Source organism: Magnolia sinica, chromosome 9, assembly GCF_029962835.1.
Source record: "Magnolia sinica isolate HGM2019 chromosome 9, MsV1, whole genome shotgun sequence".
Lineage (NCBI taxonomy): Eukaryota > Viridiplantae > Streptophyta > Magnoliopsida > Magnoliales > Magnoliaceae > Magnolia > Magnolia sinica.
The window spans coordinates 56227567-56243348 of NC_080581.1; the positions used below are offsets into that span (position 1 = coordinate 56227567).

The following is a 15782-nucleotide window of genomic DNA, read 5'->3' on the forward strand; positions in this document are numbered from 1 at the left end:
CAGGTGGGACCCATTGTGATGTTTGTGAGAAATCTTATCCGTTCATCCGTTTTGTGAGTTTATTTTAGGACACGATGCCAAAAATGAACCGTTTCCAATGCTCAAGTGGGCCGAAAACATGATAATTGAATGTCCACAATTGAAATATTCATGGGCTATAAAAGTTTTGAATCATGCTAATATTTGTGATTTCATTTCATCCTTGTTGGAATGAAGTTATTAATGGTATGGATGGCACGTAAACATCACTGTCGAACTCAGGTAGGTTTCAACGGTAGGAACTTCCCTAACCACATTTTTCGTTAGCACGGCCCACTCAAGCTTGGTTCATTTTTGGCATATTATTTTGAAATGAACTCACAAAACTGATGGAAGGGGAGGATTTCTCACGAACATCACAGTGGGCCCCATCTGGGTTCCCAGCGCAGGAACTCCATGCGAAAGGCTTTCGCAGGAGATCCACGTGCGTGGGGTGGGAACGACGTAGTGAGTAAACTTTGTGGGGCCACTATAATTCATGTATTTTATCCGCTCCATCCATCCATTTTACCATATAATTTTATGATTTTAGCCCAAAAAGTGAAGCATATCCAAAGTTCAAGTGGCCCACTAATGGTCAATCACCATTGTTTCCTATGATATGGTCTACTTGATTATTGGATCTACTTAATTTTTTGCAAAATCTCTTAAAATGATATAGAAAAATAGATAGACGGGGTGGATACTGGATATAGTTGTCTTAGTTCAATCGGACAGCGCAGAGCTTAGGACCCTCTACAAAGGAAACCTATTATGTGCCATTCTTTTTTGAGATTTTATGATTTAAAAGTGTGTATGGAGGTCTTTTTTAACAATCCCCAAAGTTTCATTAAAAAATTCAACCATTTTCCCGATGTTTCCCCATATTTCCCAAAAAGTGCTATAAACTATGCGATACAAACGATATATCCCGTGCGATAACCGATACGTATCTGTATCCCAAGGGTGCGATACATTGTGCGATACCGATATTTCGAACACTGGCAGGAGGTAGGGCGAGAGGTTACCCCACTCCTTTCTTTGCCTTCCGATGCTTGACCTGGCCCATCCCTGCTCTGTTAAGAAGCAAAGACCCTCTAATGTGACGGGGGAGGTCTGAGGGGAGAAGGAACCTCGAATCTGGGGCACTGCTGCAGGAGGGAAGAAAGAAAGCAACATGGGTTGCCTGCATAAGGAGGGGAATCCCGCCTGGATGGAGGCAGGCGCGAACCCAGGGGGCAGGGCGAGAAGTTACCCCACTCCTTTCTTTGCCTTCCAGTGCCTGACCTGGCCCAACCCTGCTCTGTCAAGAAGCAAAGACCCTCTAATGTGACGGGGGAGGTCTGAGGGGAGAAGGAACCTCGAATCTGGGGCATCGTTGCAGGAGGGAAGAAAGAAAGCAGCAGGGGCTGCCCGGGCAAGGAGGGGGAGCTCGCCTGGATGGAGGCAGGCACGAATCTAGGGGGCAGGGCGAGAGGTTACCCCACTCCTTTCTTTGCCTTTCGGTGCCTAACCTGGCCCAACCTTGCTCTGTTAAGAAGCAAAGACCCTCTCATGTGACAAGGGGCGTCTAAGGGGAGAAGGAACCTCGAATCTAAGGCACCGCGGCTGGCCAAATTGGCTAAGGCATCAATGACGGAGTTACTTTCGCAGAAGACATGGGAGAAGTGAAGATTGAGGGCCCTCGAAAGTTGATGAATAGTATGCAAGTGATACCAGAGTTTCCAGCCACAAGAAGCGGTAGGGCTGGAGGCTGCGTCGAAGAGAGCTCGGGAGTCCGTATCCACAATGATGGACGAAAGGCCCTTATCTTTGCAAATGAGGAGGCCATCAATCATCACCTGAGTTTCCTCAACCATGTTAGAGACCACCCCATATCTGTTGTGAAATGCGAAGAGCATGTTCCTTAGGTTGTCCCGGCATATGCCGCCCCCACCGCCGGCTCCCAGATTGCCCCTAGCGGAGCCATTGACATTCAGCTTGACCCACTGATCTGGGGGTCTAGCCCATCTGACGATGATGGCCTTGGAAGGGAGGGAGGGGGCATAACGAGTAGCGTTAAAGCCTCTGAGGACGAGATCTTACCACACCGAAAGATCCACGTTCGGGAGAAGGGAGCCAATATCGATAAGCCATGATGAGATCCTCTGAATGGTGTCGGCTACCCTGAAGATTTGGCTTTCGAATCTGGCCCCGTTTCTGTCTTTCCAAATCTCCCAAATTAAAATTGAAGGAACCAGGCCCCTAAGGAGAAGGCGAAGGGAAGAAGAGGATGCAGCTAGCGTCCATTGCTGAATTCTGACTTAAATCGAGTGGTCCTGCCTGGGGGGCATCTGAAAGAGACGAGCGAAGTGGCTCCAGACTGTGGTGGCAATGCACCCGTGGCATAAAAGGTGGTTTAAATCCTCGACTTGGTGTTTAGAAGGAAGGGAGGCTTGGGAAGAACCAGTAGCGGGCGGGGCTAGGTCGATGAGGCTGAGACATCCCCCTGGAAGGGGCTGCCGCAGGGGGCAACAAGGGAGGGTGGACGGACATCGGGAGGGCCTGATTGCAGGGGGAGGGGCTGAGAGGGGGAAGGGGAGGCAGTCGTAGAGGACTGACCTGATGGCCTGCTGGGAAGATGGCCAGTCTCAGCTCGCTGCTTAGGAGGGAGGGGGGATAGTTGCTGGCCTGACGCTATGGACTGTGCATGGGGCTGGAAGGCCCGAGCGTTGGGGAGAGAAATCTGCAGCAAGGTGGCTGAACGATGGTTCATATCGGTGGGCAGAGAAGGGGGCAGGGAAGCCTGATCCTGGACTGGAGTGGAGGGCCCCGTAGTCGGCAGACTGGACTAAGAGATGGGAGAAGCAGCCTGTCCAAAGGAGGCTAGGGTGCGCGAGGCGACAAAGGGGATTCTAGGCTGCTCACAGCAAGAGCATCTGGATGCAAGGGGGATCCCAATGCGCTGGATGGCTGCGTCAACTGGCACAGCTGAATGCATCGCTTTCCAACAATAAACTGCTATCTTAGGGGGGATAAATCTGTTCCAGGCCTAGGATGTCCATTGCTGTTTGGATTTGGCCCCACGAAGGTTAGCCCAGGCAGATTTTGTGGGGAATTTGCCATCCGGGGATAGGTTCCAGCTGAATTTGTCAGATCTCTCAGATTTGACGATACTGCTATCCATAATGGCTTGAATGGCGTGAGGGGGCAGGAGTTTGCTACCTGGGATAAATCCCAGTCGCCAGAGGGCTCCAAAAGTCTAAGACGAGGGAGTCTCTGATCGAGGGGTGCAGGAGTGAAGACGCCATGCCAATAAGGAGGCCATTGCCTGTTCAATTGTGAAGCCAAAATTTCACATTTCCTTAGCTGATCAACCATCTTGAGTTGAGAATACAAAAAGGTGGATATCTCCGTAGATCTTTCCATAAACTGGAGCCGCTGATCCTGGATGGGCTGGAATCTAGCAAGAAGGGTGTCAGGTATTTGGCGGATATGAGGCTGGCCCACAGGGACCTTCCCTCAAGAAGGCACCAAGCCATCTTGTAGCGGAAGGCTTTCATGACGTCGCCTAGCCGGCGAATCCCGAGACCTCCCTCGGCAGTCGGGTAACATATCGCGTTCCAGCTGACCCAATGATGACGTTTGGTACCCTCGGAAGAGCCCCAAAAGAAAGCCGCAAGCATCTTCTCAATGTGCAAGCAAGCCTTCTTGGGGATGTTGACAACAGAAAGGATGCGCATGGGAAAACTGGAAAGGACGTGCTTAATAAGGATTGTTTTGGCTGCCTGGTTGAGGAGCTTCGCCTTCCACCCAGCTATCCTTTGCTCGATCTTCTGAATGAGAGGCAACATGTGAAGGAACTGGATTCTCCCTTTAAGCATTGGCACGCCAAGGTATGTGATAGGAAGGGAGGCAAGCTGGAAGCCTGATATCCTCGCTATCTGCCTGGCTCTACTCGAAGAAGCCTTCTTAGGAAGGATGAAGCTGCTTTTAGCCGAGTTCACTTTCTGCCCCGAAGCGTTCTTGTAGGATCGGATGAAGCTAAGAAGAGACCGGATCGAAGAAAGCCTGTCATTCAAGAATATAATGGTATCGTCAGCAAAGAGAAGATGAGAAATAATGGGGCAATTCCTAGGGAGCTTATAGGGGAGGCATCTCCTCAAATTGAATAGGTTTTTGAGACCTCGACTGAGGACCTCAGTCGCAATAATGAAGATGGCCGGGGAGAGGGGGTTCTCCCTGGCAGAGGCCCGTGGAAGAAGGGAAGAAACCGTGCGGGGTCTCGTTGATGATGATGGAGAACCAGTAGCCTTCCCAGCATTGGCTAGCCAATTGAACCCAATCCGAGTGGAAGCCAAATTTAAAGAGAACCTCATGAATGAATGGCCATTCCATCCTATCATACGCTTTCTCCATGTCGAGCTTCATGATGATGTTGCCACCATGGACTTCGCGGTCTAATTCAGAAGCCATCTTCGAGGCTAACGAGATGCTCTCCGCAATGGATCGGGTCTTGACAAACGCACTCTGCTCTTCAGAAATGATGAGAGGGAGGATGAGGGACAACCTAGTAGCTAAGATCACGGACAAGATCTTATGGATGAAATTGCACAAACTAATGGGCCGATAGTCAGGAAAACTGGAAGCATGTTTCTTCTTGGGATTGAGGAAAATGGAGGAGCACCTTAAGGCTCTCGGGATAGAGTCCCCTTAGAAAAATTCAATTACAGCATCTAGGAGATCGTTGTGGATAATGTCCCAACAAGAGGAGAAGAAAGAGCCTGTAAAACCATCAGGGCCGAGCGCACTGTTGACTGTGGTAGCAAAGACAGAAGAGCAGCCGATTCATGGGTTGGGTGACGAGAGAGGGAATAGTATCGAGGAGACTATGCGGAGGTTGGGTGGCCCTGGAGCTAAAAAGGTCGGCGTAGAATTTGACCGCCTCTTCCCCGATATCCTTATCTGATGAAATGGAGGTGCTAGAGGGGAGCTGGATGGACTTGATGGCAGCCCTCCTGCTTTTAAGAACAGAGGCATGAAAGAATTGAATATTGCGATCACCCTCTTTCAGCCAAGATATTTTGGATTTCTGTTTCCAGAAAATCTCTTCTAGGAGGGTAGCCTTCTTGAGGGACGCTTGGGCTTGTTGGAGAATGATCCTGTCTTCTTCTGATTTGGATGAGAGGAGCTTAGCTTCGGCAGAAATTACCTCGTCTTCCGCTACCTTAACATTCTGGAATACATTGCCAAAGACCTGGGAATTCTAGGTTCTCAAGGCTGATTTAAGTCTTTTCATCTTCAGATGCAACCTAACCATGGGAGTGGCCTGCATGTCTACCTGCCAGGAATCTTGGACTACCTTACAAAAATTGTCATGATGAATCAACATAAGATTGAAATTTAAAGGGTCGTGGACCGTTACCTCTCGAGGCTTCAAAGAGAAAGTAGCATGGGAGAGTGGTCAGAAAAAACCCGAGGGAGATGCTTAACCTTGCTGAAGGGGAACGTTTGAAGCCAGGCAGCGTTGAAGAGAATTTGATCAAGCCTCGCCCATCATCGGTTCTGTCCAGCCCTGTTATTGCACCATGTGTACTTGGTTCTGATGAACCCCGCATCTAGCAACCCAGCATCCCCAATAGCTTATTTAAAATCTTCCATGCTCCTAACGTTAGGAGCTCGGCTGCCGATCCTCTCTTCTGGGCATGTGGTAGTGTTGAAATCACCACAGACTAGCCATGGTCCTTGGTGAGAAGAGGATGTAGCGCGAATCTCGTTCCATAGCTAGACTCTCTTGGTTCTGCTATAGGAAGCGTATACCACTGATATAAGAATAGATAGGTTGCTATTGACAACAGAAGCTCGAATAGTGATGCATTGGTTTGAAGCAGCAATGGGTTGAAGGATGTAGGGGGGAGGAAAGAAACCAGATCTTCCCTCCAGATGACTCCTCAATAAAGGACTATTGAAATCCCAGCTTGGCCGCAATCTGTGCTCTTCTAGAGGGCGGAACCATGGGTTCTTGGAGCAGGAGAATAGCTATGTTGCGGCTTCGGACTAGTCTTCTAAGGTGCCGCATGGTCGGGGCGTTACCAGCTCTGCGCACGTTCCAGGATAGGATGCTAGGCATTGGAAACCCATCCTTCCTCGTCGGCCCTTTTCCTGTTTCTCGCTAGGCCGCAGCTGTGCCTGATTGAGGCCTTCCTCTTCTTGATTGCCGAACGGATATGAGCTAAGGTCGGTGAAGGGGTGCCTGAAAAAAAATCTGATTGTCCTCTGGAGTCCACCCACAACTCTGGCTTCCCCTCTGCATTGCAGGCTCGGATGGGAGAATCAGGAAGGTCAGAATGGGAGACCGAAGCATACTCCGAAAGGGAGTTCTCATCATCTATATCAGGAATCCTGGCAGCGGAAAAAAGATCCAAGTTGTAGGGCCAGCTCCATCTCCTCTGGCTGTCATATCTGTTGTCCTTGGTTCGAAAAATCTGGGCGAATACTTCCTGTTGTTGGGACGAGGTATCCTCTGGAGGGGGCTTGGCTGAACTTGGGAGGGAAGTGAGAATGCGAGAAGGGCTTGACATGGACCTGAGAAGCTCCAGCCTAGGTGAGCAGGTGATGGGGTTGAGAGGAGGGGTTGAATCTTGTGGATGGAGAGGGCTATCTGGGTTCAGGCCTGAGATGGGGCTGGTCAGGGGCTGAGAGTGTAGTGGAGAGGATATGGGGTGGATGGGACTGGGTGGCTGAGAGGTGGACAGAATTGGGATCATGGCATCTTGGGGGAATCTAAGGATTAGAGATGTGAGGTGAACGGGTGTCTCGTGGAATAGCCGGGGCTTTAGGTGGGATGCCAGTCAGATGAAGATGGGCAATTGAAGTGGTTGGGATGGCTTGGACAAGAGGGCATGAATTGGGGGGGGGGGGGGGGGGGGGTTTTGGTTCGGGATGGTGGGAGGGGTGAGTGGGCCAGATGGTTGGGGATAGACGGGACCCTGGCCAAGCATACCAGGGGAATTGGCTCTGCTGGAGCTCTTGGGTTGAGTGTAGGGGGCTGCTGGGTTGTCTGTGGTGGGTGGGACAAAAGCTCGAACAGCTGGTGGGTGTGGTACGTCCTAGACAGGTTGGCTATCGGGTGGGTTGCCAGTGGTTGTGCATAGGCCGGGGTGGCAAGCTGGATTGGAGATGAGGATCTCAGCTCCTAGAGGGGGTGGAATCTAGGAAGGGGGTAAAGAGGCTAGGGCTAGGGATGGGGGTTCAATGGAGGTAATGACCGGGAAAGAGAGCCCATCGACTTCGAGGTCCAAGCCCGTTGAGAAATTCGGACCTGGGTTGGGGATAATCCTGACTCTGGCGAACATGAGGAAGGCTGAAGAGAGGGCAAGCTGGTCAATTTCCAATACCACTCCAAAGAAGATCGCAATCTGCTCAATGGATTACCTGCACCAAGCATGGATGGGGATGCCATGGATGTGGATCTAGGTGCCCCTGTTGGAGGAGACGGCTGAAGGAACCCATGGAGAGACAGAGCTGAGGCCCAGGGGTTGGTGAAGGAGAGAATCAGCCATGAATGCCAGGACTTCCTCCTTGGATTGGAATGTGAAGAGGAAGGACTGGTTGGAGACCCTGGCCACCTCAATCCGAGAAGCGCTGAATCGGGAGAGTTTAAGGGAGTCAATGAGATGGGAGACAGAGCAGGTGGAAGATGATGCAACACCTATGAGGGCTGATGCCAGTCGTCTTCTCCCTGCAGGTGAAATCGAGGGATCTGCAGCATAAAGCTCTTGGGATGCACCTGAGCAGCCGGTGCTGGATGGGAGGGGAATGGGGAGGAGGAGAGGCATGGAGGACAGGTGAGATGGGTTTGGGGGGAGGGTGTTCGATTCCGTCATGGGAGATGGACTGGTGGTTGTGGGCCTATTGGATGATGATGTGCCAACCCCCCAATAGCGAATCCTACAGCTTGGCCATAGCAGCTAAGGCATCTTGTCTCCGTTCGAATCTGACGAACCTGAAACCCCTGTTCCTAGCCGCATTAGGGATCTTGGGGACAAAGATATCCAAGATGGTTCCAAATCTGGAGAAAGCTAGTTTTAGATCCGAGGACCCAAATCAGAATGGGATGTTGGCCACAAAGAGGGAATAGGGAGAAGAAGACGGACGACGACGCTGGACCGTGGTCCAACCTCTCTCACCCTCTCGCTCTTCCATTCGGAATGGGTTGTCGCAATGGTTGATAAACTCTTTCACTCCGTATTTCATCTTAACAATATATATATATATATATATATATATATAGAGAGAGAGAGAGAGAGAGAGAGAGAGAGAGAGAGAGAGAGAGAGAGAGAGAGAGAGAGAGAGAGGCATGCTCACCTACGCACCTACACACGTGCGCACCTTTGCACACGTGTCATGGGTGTTGAATCCGAACGGTCCATAAGATGCGGAATCCCTTGGAACCATAAGGGGTGAATTTTCACCCTGATCTAAGATTCTGGTGGGCCATAGCAAAGAGAAATTCAAATCAAGGGAAGAAACTGTTTGCATTTTTATGGCCCACCAAAGTTTTGGTTCAAAGTAAAAATTGGTACTAGGGGGTTTCATGATGTTCTGCTTCATGTGGACCGTTCAGATTTTTGAGACTCATCAGATATGATGAGTTCTCAAAAAAGTTTGTAGGTAGGCCGTGCGAACTGGTTCGCAGGTGAGCGTTCCGCTATATATATATATTATCAGTAATCAGTTAATTCCATCCATGATGTGAACCATAAGCTCAATGTTTTGGATCACCAAACAAATTCTTTGCGTGTACAATTTTGTGCCATTAGAGAAGTGTCTTAATACTCATAAGACATCTATTTTCACACACACACACACACACACACACACACACACACACATATATGAGAATTGGTACTATGAGGTCGAGCTCATGGGAACTTGATGCGAACATTAGCGGTGGACCCTTTAGAGTGTACTAGAGGAGGCGGCGTCGCTGACAAAGTAGCGGAGCGGAGGAGTTGATGTGGATGGACGTTGTGTCCATCGGACCCATTTTCTAATGCACTATGAGTGCAGGAGCGGCATGAGCACACCCTAACTATAGATTCATGACTTGGATTTCACATTCTACCACATGGGTGTTTTAGTTTTAAGCGTTTTTGTTCTTTTTTCTTATTTCGGGGGCTTTATTACACTTTCTTTATTTTTTTCGTCTTTTTGTTATTTTTCTTGTTTTCATGGGCTCTAGTACACTTTTTACTTTTTCCATAGCTTATATATTCGTTGTGAGAAATCCTATTTTCATTATTATTGAATAAATAGAAATATGTATCTTTCTTCTTCTTTTCTCAAGAGATTAGGGTTTCAGGATTGGCCCTTGGGTGTTGAGGATTCCACCCCGATTTCAGGTTTCCTTCTTTCTGGATCTTCGAGGTACAGGAAAAGGTAAGAATCATTCTCCTTTTCTTTTGATGACAAAAGGACCTGTACTTTCTTCATTTCGAACCCTTCATTCTTTACCCCTTTCGTTCATCTTTGGATACCCCCTTTCTAGTTTGAACGAAAAAGAGGGACGGTTAGTTAGTAGAATCAGAGCTAAACTTGATCATGGACTGACTTATGCTAGATTTGGGATATCCTCATATTCCTAGGTCCTCCCTTTTTACCGTTTAAGTAATTTTATGCTAAGGGGCATGATCCTGACAGAATGACCTCATCTCTTTGTTGAGATTTACCTAATCCCTTTGATTGGAAACAGTTAGTTAATTGGTGTATTTATTTGAACATTCTTTAACTTGATTATACATGCATCTAGGGTTAGGTCATCACATGTCCCTGCATCAGAACTTCCCATGAGGTCCAGCTATGTGGGCCCTACCGTGATGTATGTTGAACGTCAACACCGTGCATTTGATGGGTCCCTTTAGTTTATGAGATATCCCAAAAATCAGCTGTATACAGAACTCATGTGGGCCATGCCATCTAAAACCATGTGAAGACATGCCTAAAACATATATAAGCACTTGGTGGAGCCCACATGAATTTGGATGCAACCGAACTTGTTGTGACCTCTCATCCAAGTGGGACACACACAATGGATGGGCTGGATTTGTGTGTGTGTGTGTGTGTGTGTGTGTGTGTGTGTGTGTGTTTATTTATAACCTCAATACAGAACCACACATTTTCAAGTGTAATTTAGGCCACCGTCCCAACTCTTAGTCTTAGCTCTCTATAAACTAAGGAGGTGGAATTATGCTTATTGTGATTTGGTACTAGGAAAGCTATTCTATGGATTTTCGAGGAAAAAAAAAAAAAAAAACATTTGCAGAGAGAGGGAGGGAGTCTTTAAAACTGATGCTGGTAAGGAATCTATTTCTCTAAAATTTGGAAGCTAGCTTTTATGAAAATAAAGAAATAAAAAAGAAGAAAAATACCTCTTTTGCTTGAATGATCCCAACAAAAACCATTATTAATTATTTTTAGGGATCTAAGCACAAGAAATGGAAATACTTGCTGATTTCGTACTTTCTTGCTTTTCGATGGATCTCTATATGTTCTTGAATATAAAATATTCAGGTAAGGTTGAGCCATATGATCCCACGTCCATACCCATATTGTCCCATGCAACTTGAAGGTTCTGGTTATCATAAGTAATCACTTGAGTATGGAAAAGAAACTCCATGAAAGAGAAAGGGAAAGAAGAATGTCGTACCTTTTGAATTTCTGAAAGGCTGTTGATGGGAATGAATTGCCCATTGAGGTGGAACGCTAACACTGTTCCCACAATGTTGAAGACAACTCCCTTTCCCTGTTCATCCTTGGAGTAGTAGACCCACATTTCGCTACCGGGTTCACATTGTTCTGCATGGTTCTTTATAATATCCCACCTCTTGTCATTCATTCCAGGGCCTAAGATCTGCACATGTTTTCCTAAACAATGAGGTTTCCTTGTCCCATGCATGTGCCTATATGGAACATCTAATCCATACATCAGCAAGCCACATTGTGGAGATGTCCATGACCAATAATCAGGCTTATCAGTTCATCAGGTGGGCCATAACGTATGGAACTAACAGATGGCTAAAAAATATTGGTTTAGTAATCCATTTTATTTTGTACACAGCTGCCCACTTAATAAGTGGACCAACTCAGTGGGTATCACCTGATGAATGGATCAGAACTTTGATACAGACACACATGCACATGTGTAGACACACATATGTGTATGTCTGTATGTGTATATCCATAATCAGATGGTGTGAATTACAATGAAGGTGACATGAGGTCATACTTTTCGAAGCCTTGGAGTATCTGCAGGTAGCATTAACAGAAAGTCCTTTACAGTATTGACGTTCTCAGTGCTTAGACGCTTGCTAAGCTCTTTACCAATTTTCTCCAAGCGCCATACTTCATCGTCCAACGATGGGGGATGCTTCTTCATGTATGCTGCAAAGAGAAACCAAGAATTTGGTTTTATAGCTTCCAACTGTTAGATGTCTTCTACTTGAGGATATTGGATTTACAAGTTATGCACATTAAAAAGAAGAATTTATGAAGAACAAGCCCATAGTTGATACAAGATTGACCACTTTGATACGGAGGAATTATATGATATACTTGACATGAGGATACTCATAAATACTCATGGTTTTAGTTTGTAAAAGTGAGGTCCATCTCTTGGGTGGATCCCAACCCTTGGATCCAGATTCCAGTCCTTTAGCGGGATCTGGATTTGTCCAAGCATTCTTTCTTCATTGAGGATAGATTGTAGAGCGACTTCTTCAATTCGAAGAAGATTGACATCAGCAATCTCGTCCTTTGCTGCACCGTTCTGAAATATATGATATGAACCATTCGTTTTTTGTTCCCTTCTAGAAATTCAAGATATACACATTGGGTTGGTCCTTATTCAGGTCAAGAGAATAATTACAAAAATCATGCTTATGTTTATGTCTTTTTAAAATGCCATAAAGAACCGTATTAGAGGCACAATCTTTGGTATCTAGTTTCTTGACCTCATACATTTGAATCCGTTTTTCCTGAATTGATTTGGACCGTGTAAATATATATATATATATATATATATATATATATATATATATATATATATATATATATATTGGAAAGATGATAATTTTTCCTAAATTGACTTGTAATTTGACGAGCATGTTCTAAGAAACATGAATTTCAAATTCGGCTAGATCAGGGTTTTGTATGATTGGATCCGCTAGATTCAATTTTCTGTATCACCGTCCATCAAAATTGCATCATGGGCTAATTTGGGCATATGTAATAATTTTAAGGGGTGGATTTTTTCTATCATGATTACGATTATGTGAGATGATGAATGGATGGAATGGTCAATGGATGCAATCAATAACTGGTGGAGTTTATTATTATTTTAATTTTTCTAGGTTTGAGAAATTAAAGGCTTGTAAAGATTTGGGTGTTTAAATAGTTTCTTTGTTTATATAAGTCCTTGTAATTTTCTATTTCATGGAAGATGACGTAATTAGCATCCAGGTGAACCAGTCAGCTAAATCATTCATGTATTATATGTTATTGGTTTGTTTCATCTTCACCATTCATCAATGGGACATATGAATGTCTACTGTATTTTGTCAACTGGGACATCAATGGATAGAGCTTGAGGAGAGGATCAAGGTGGTCTCTCGAATCAGTCATGCTTTGATGGTTGCATCCTGTACTGATTGTATCATGGACACTATATGAGAGAGAGAGAGAGAGGTCGCAGAGGCCATTCCCTTTTAGATGGTGCAAAGCCCTCCAAATCCAGTGATAGGGCATGGAGACTGAATCCACTGATGATAGAGTTATGCCCTAGTCTGAGGAGCTACGCTCTCCCTTACATTGCATGTATCATGCATCAACATGCATATGCATTTGCATTAATTAATAACTCTCTATTTTAAATAAAATATTTTGTCGCTTCAATTGTCTTAAAATCAATGTTTACTTTATGTAGTATAATGAAGGGCTTATGATATATCATGACTTAGAATGTAATAAGAACCCAGAAAATAATTAAAGCCTTTCACTATATGCTCTTGTCTCTCTTATGTAAATGTGACAATGTCTTATGAATGTCGATACAACATTTATATCTGATTATAAATCAACTCAAAAACATTCACCAAACTTCATGTGCCCACACACTACAATAGAATGGAGTAGCAGAGCATAAAAATCATCATTTACTTGAGGTCATTGGCGAATTATTGTTTAATACAAATGTTCCGATTTTTTTTTTTTTTTTTTTTGAAGTGATGTAGTTCTAACTCCATGTTATTTGATAAACTGGATGCCTTCATTACTCCTAGGCGGAAAGTTTTCAATTTTTGGTCTATATTCTCAAAGTCAATTTATTTTATTTCAATTACTCCTCACGTATTCAGTTTTGTGTGCTTCATGCCGTAGTTTGACCATGTTTTCAATAAATTTGAACCAAAAGTTGTGAAGTCTGTATTTCGTGGTTATTCTTGTACTTAGCGACATTACCAATATATATGCTCTAGCTTAAGGGGGAGGGTTGATGGCCTTTCTTGGGTCCACACGTGTCACTTGTGTGGATGTGTGGATCATTCTTGGTTCTCATATGCTTGGGTTTTGTTCTAGGCCAAAAAATGTGTTTGGGTTTGGTCTTAGGCCCATGGGCCAAAAAGTGAGAGGGGTATACTTGTCATTGTACATCTTTTAGTGAAGCAATAACCTAATAGACTAGAGAGAAGGGGGGCGCGTGAGGCTATTGTTGTCATCTCCCCTTTTCTTCTTTATTTCTCTCATATCTTCTCTTTTCTCCCTTTTCTACATGATTTACTACAAAGTTATTGCAGGAAATGGGTTTTGCAGTGAACCTACTAATGCAATTATTTTATGATTATCAAGCGACCTCTCATACTGCAATCAATCCAATCTATCAGAAGAGAACCAAGCATATTGAAGTCGGCTGTTACTTTATACGTGAGAAGATCTCCAGTGGAGAAAACTGTATGCTATATATTCAGTTTTAAGAACAACTTGCTAATGTGTTCACCAAGGCTCTCAGTTGCAGTTAGTCTACTCACGTAAATTCCGGGCTTGGAATTAACGAGATACATCTATGCTCTGGCTTTATGGGAATTGTTACTTAGTATTTGACCTTTTATTTATGTGTTTACTCTTATTTCTTAATGTTTACGGGTACTTTGGGTATTTTTGGTTTTTCCACTTAAATTGAGAAGGGAGGGGGGGTTGCCCTGTTTTATAGTTTTCTACTCTTCTCATTCTTCTTGTATAAAACATTTTTTTCTTGCTCCTTTTCTTCCTAGTTTCTCTTCTATATTAATCTACATTTATATTCATAATCTTCCTCATGAATCAAAGTTAGCTTTCTTCTCTGATCATCTTGGTCTTCCATGTATTTTAGTTGGTTGATTTGCTGAGTAGTTTGGTTTGGTCCCTCCTTACTGCACTCGCTCTGTTTCTTTCATAAATTTCCAGTGGTGTGCTCCCCACCTTTCTATAAAAGAAAACAGTGATAAAGATTAACACAAATAAAATATACTCACATTTTCCACGACGCTCCTTGACTGCGAAAGGTTCAGTGATTGCTTCTTTCACTCTCATTCCATTAAAATAACCACCTGGAACTCTTGCAGCTAACCTGAATTTACGTTTCTTTGTCCTGCTTGAATTATCTGTAATTTTCAGCTTGCTTGCTACACCAATTCCCTCATTCAGAGTCAGAAACACATCCCCAGTAAGAAGTGTCAGATTGTCTTTTCCTTCTCTTACAATATTATTGCTAAAATGCTCAAATGTCCAGTTGTTGTCTTCATCGCCTTTAAAATTTCCTTCAAGAATTACTATTTCCACCTTCATCGAGGATTCGGGACCTGAGTTAACAACTTGCCCAGTCATGGCATAAACTAAAGCTATAGTTAAGGCAGAAGGGTCCTTTCCTTCAATTTCTGTCAAAGTGAAGATTGGAAGAGAGATGTTGTTTCTAAACTTGAGTTGTAACGTTCTTGAGGCCGACTTACGCATCTGCCTCCCATGAAGCCTGCAAGAAAGAAAGGAAAAAAGAAAAAAGAAAAAACAGTTATCGACCATAACTATTATCTCATACTTTTTAAAGCATGAACAAGGGTTCTTTCCATTGGCTTCTTACAGAATATTAATTTTCACCAACAAGCATTAGTCCTCACCTATCAAATTTCTTTTTTAATTCCTTCACTTGCATGTTCAACTTTTCTACTTCCTTTACCTGAAAAAAAGAAAAAAAGAAAAAAATCAATGATCTATGAATTTGAGGATGTTTGCTATGTACTTCCTTTTTTACCTTTTTTTGCCTTTACTCTGTATAGAGTCATAGACCATTGTTTGCTACTAGTACAGACTCAAAGTAAAGAAAGATGCTTTTGCATGAAACCATAAGGAACAAGCACGTACATGGGAAATCATCAACTTTCCATGCAATAAAACAAACATCTAGTTTATAGCAAGATTTTCGACTTCTGCATCTAGCCATGTACTGAAAATGATACAAATTCAATGGTGAAGCCAGAGTATCAGATAAATTAATTTTATGAACAGTTGTAAATAAATAATTCCCCTACTGACCGAAGAGAAGAATGCTGCCTGGTATTTAATGTTCTTGTTGCATTGGTATTTGGGATGACTTGTCACATACTTCTTATATATTGCTTCTTTCATCTCTTGGGAGGAAGAATTTTGATTTTTAATTTTCTCTTCCTTCCTTATGCTGTCAACATCACTGTAATTGAGGA

At 44.3% G+C, this 15782-nt stretch overlaps 1 protein-coding gene across 2 annotated transcripts in view; it reads right to left on the reverse strand.

Annotated features, from left to right (window-relative positions):
- Nucleotides 1-15782, reverse strand: part of LOC131255466 (calmodulin-binding protein 60 D-like) — an 86779-nt gene that overhangs the window by 20585 nt on the left and 50412 nt on the right. For both annotated transcript variants that reach the window (XM_058256194.1, XM_058256193.1), the window contains exons 3-6: nucleotides 15201-15259; nucleotides 14562-15055; nucleotides 11285-11439; nucleotides 10706-10909 (exon numbers count right to left, since the gene is read on the reverse strand). In XM_058256194.1, coding sequence (XP_058112177.1) covers nucleotides 10706-10909; nucleotides 11285-11439; nucleotides 14562-15055; nucleotides 15201-15259 — 912 coding nt within the window. The remainder of the gene's footprint in view (nucleotides 1-10705; nucleotides 10910-11284; nucleotides 11440-14561; nucleotides 15056-15200; nucleotides 15260-15782) is intronic.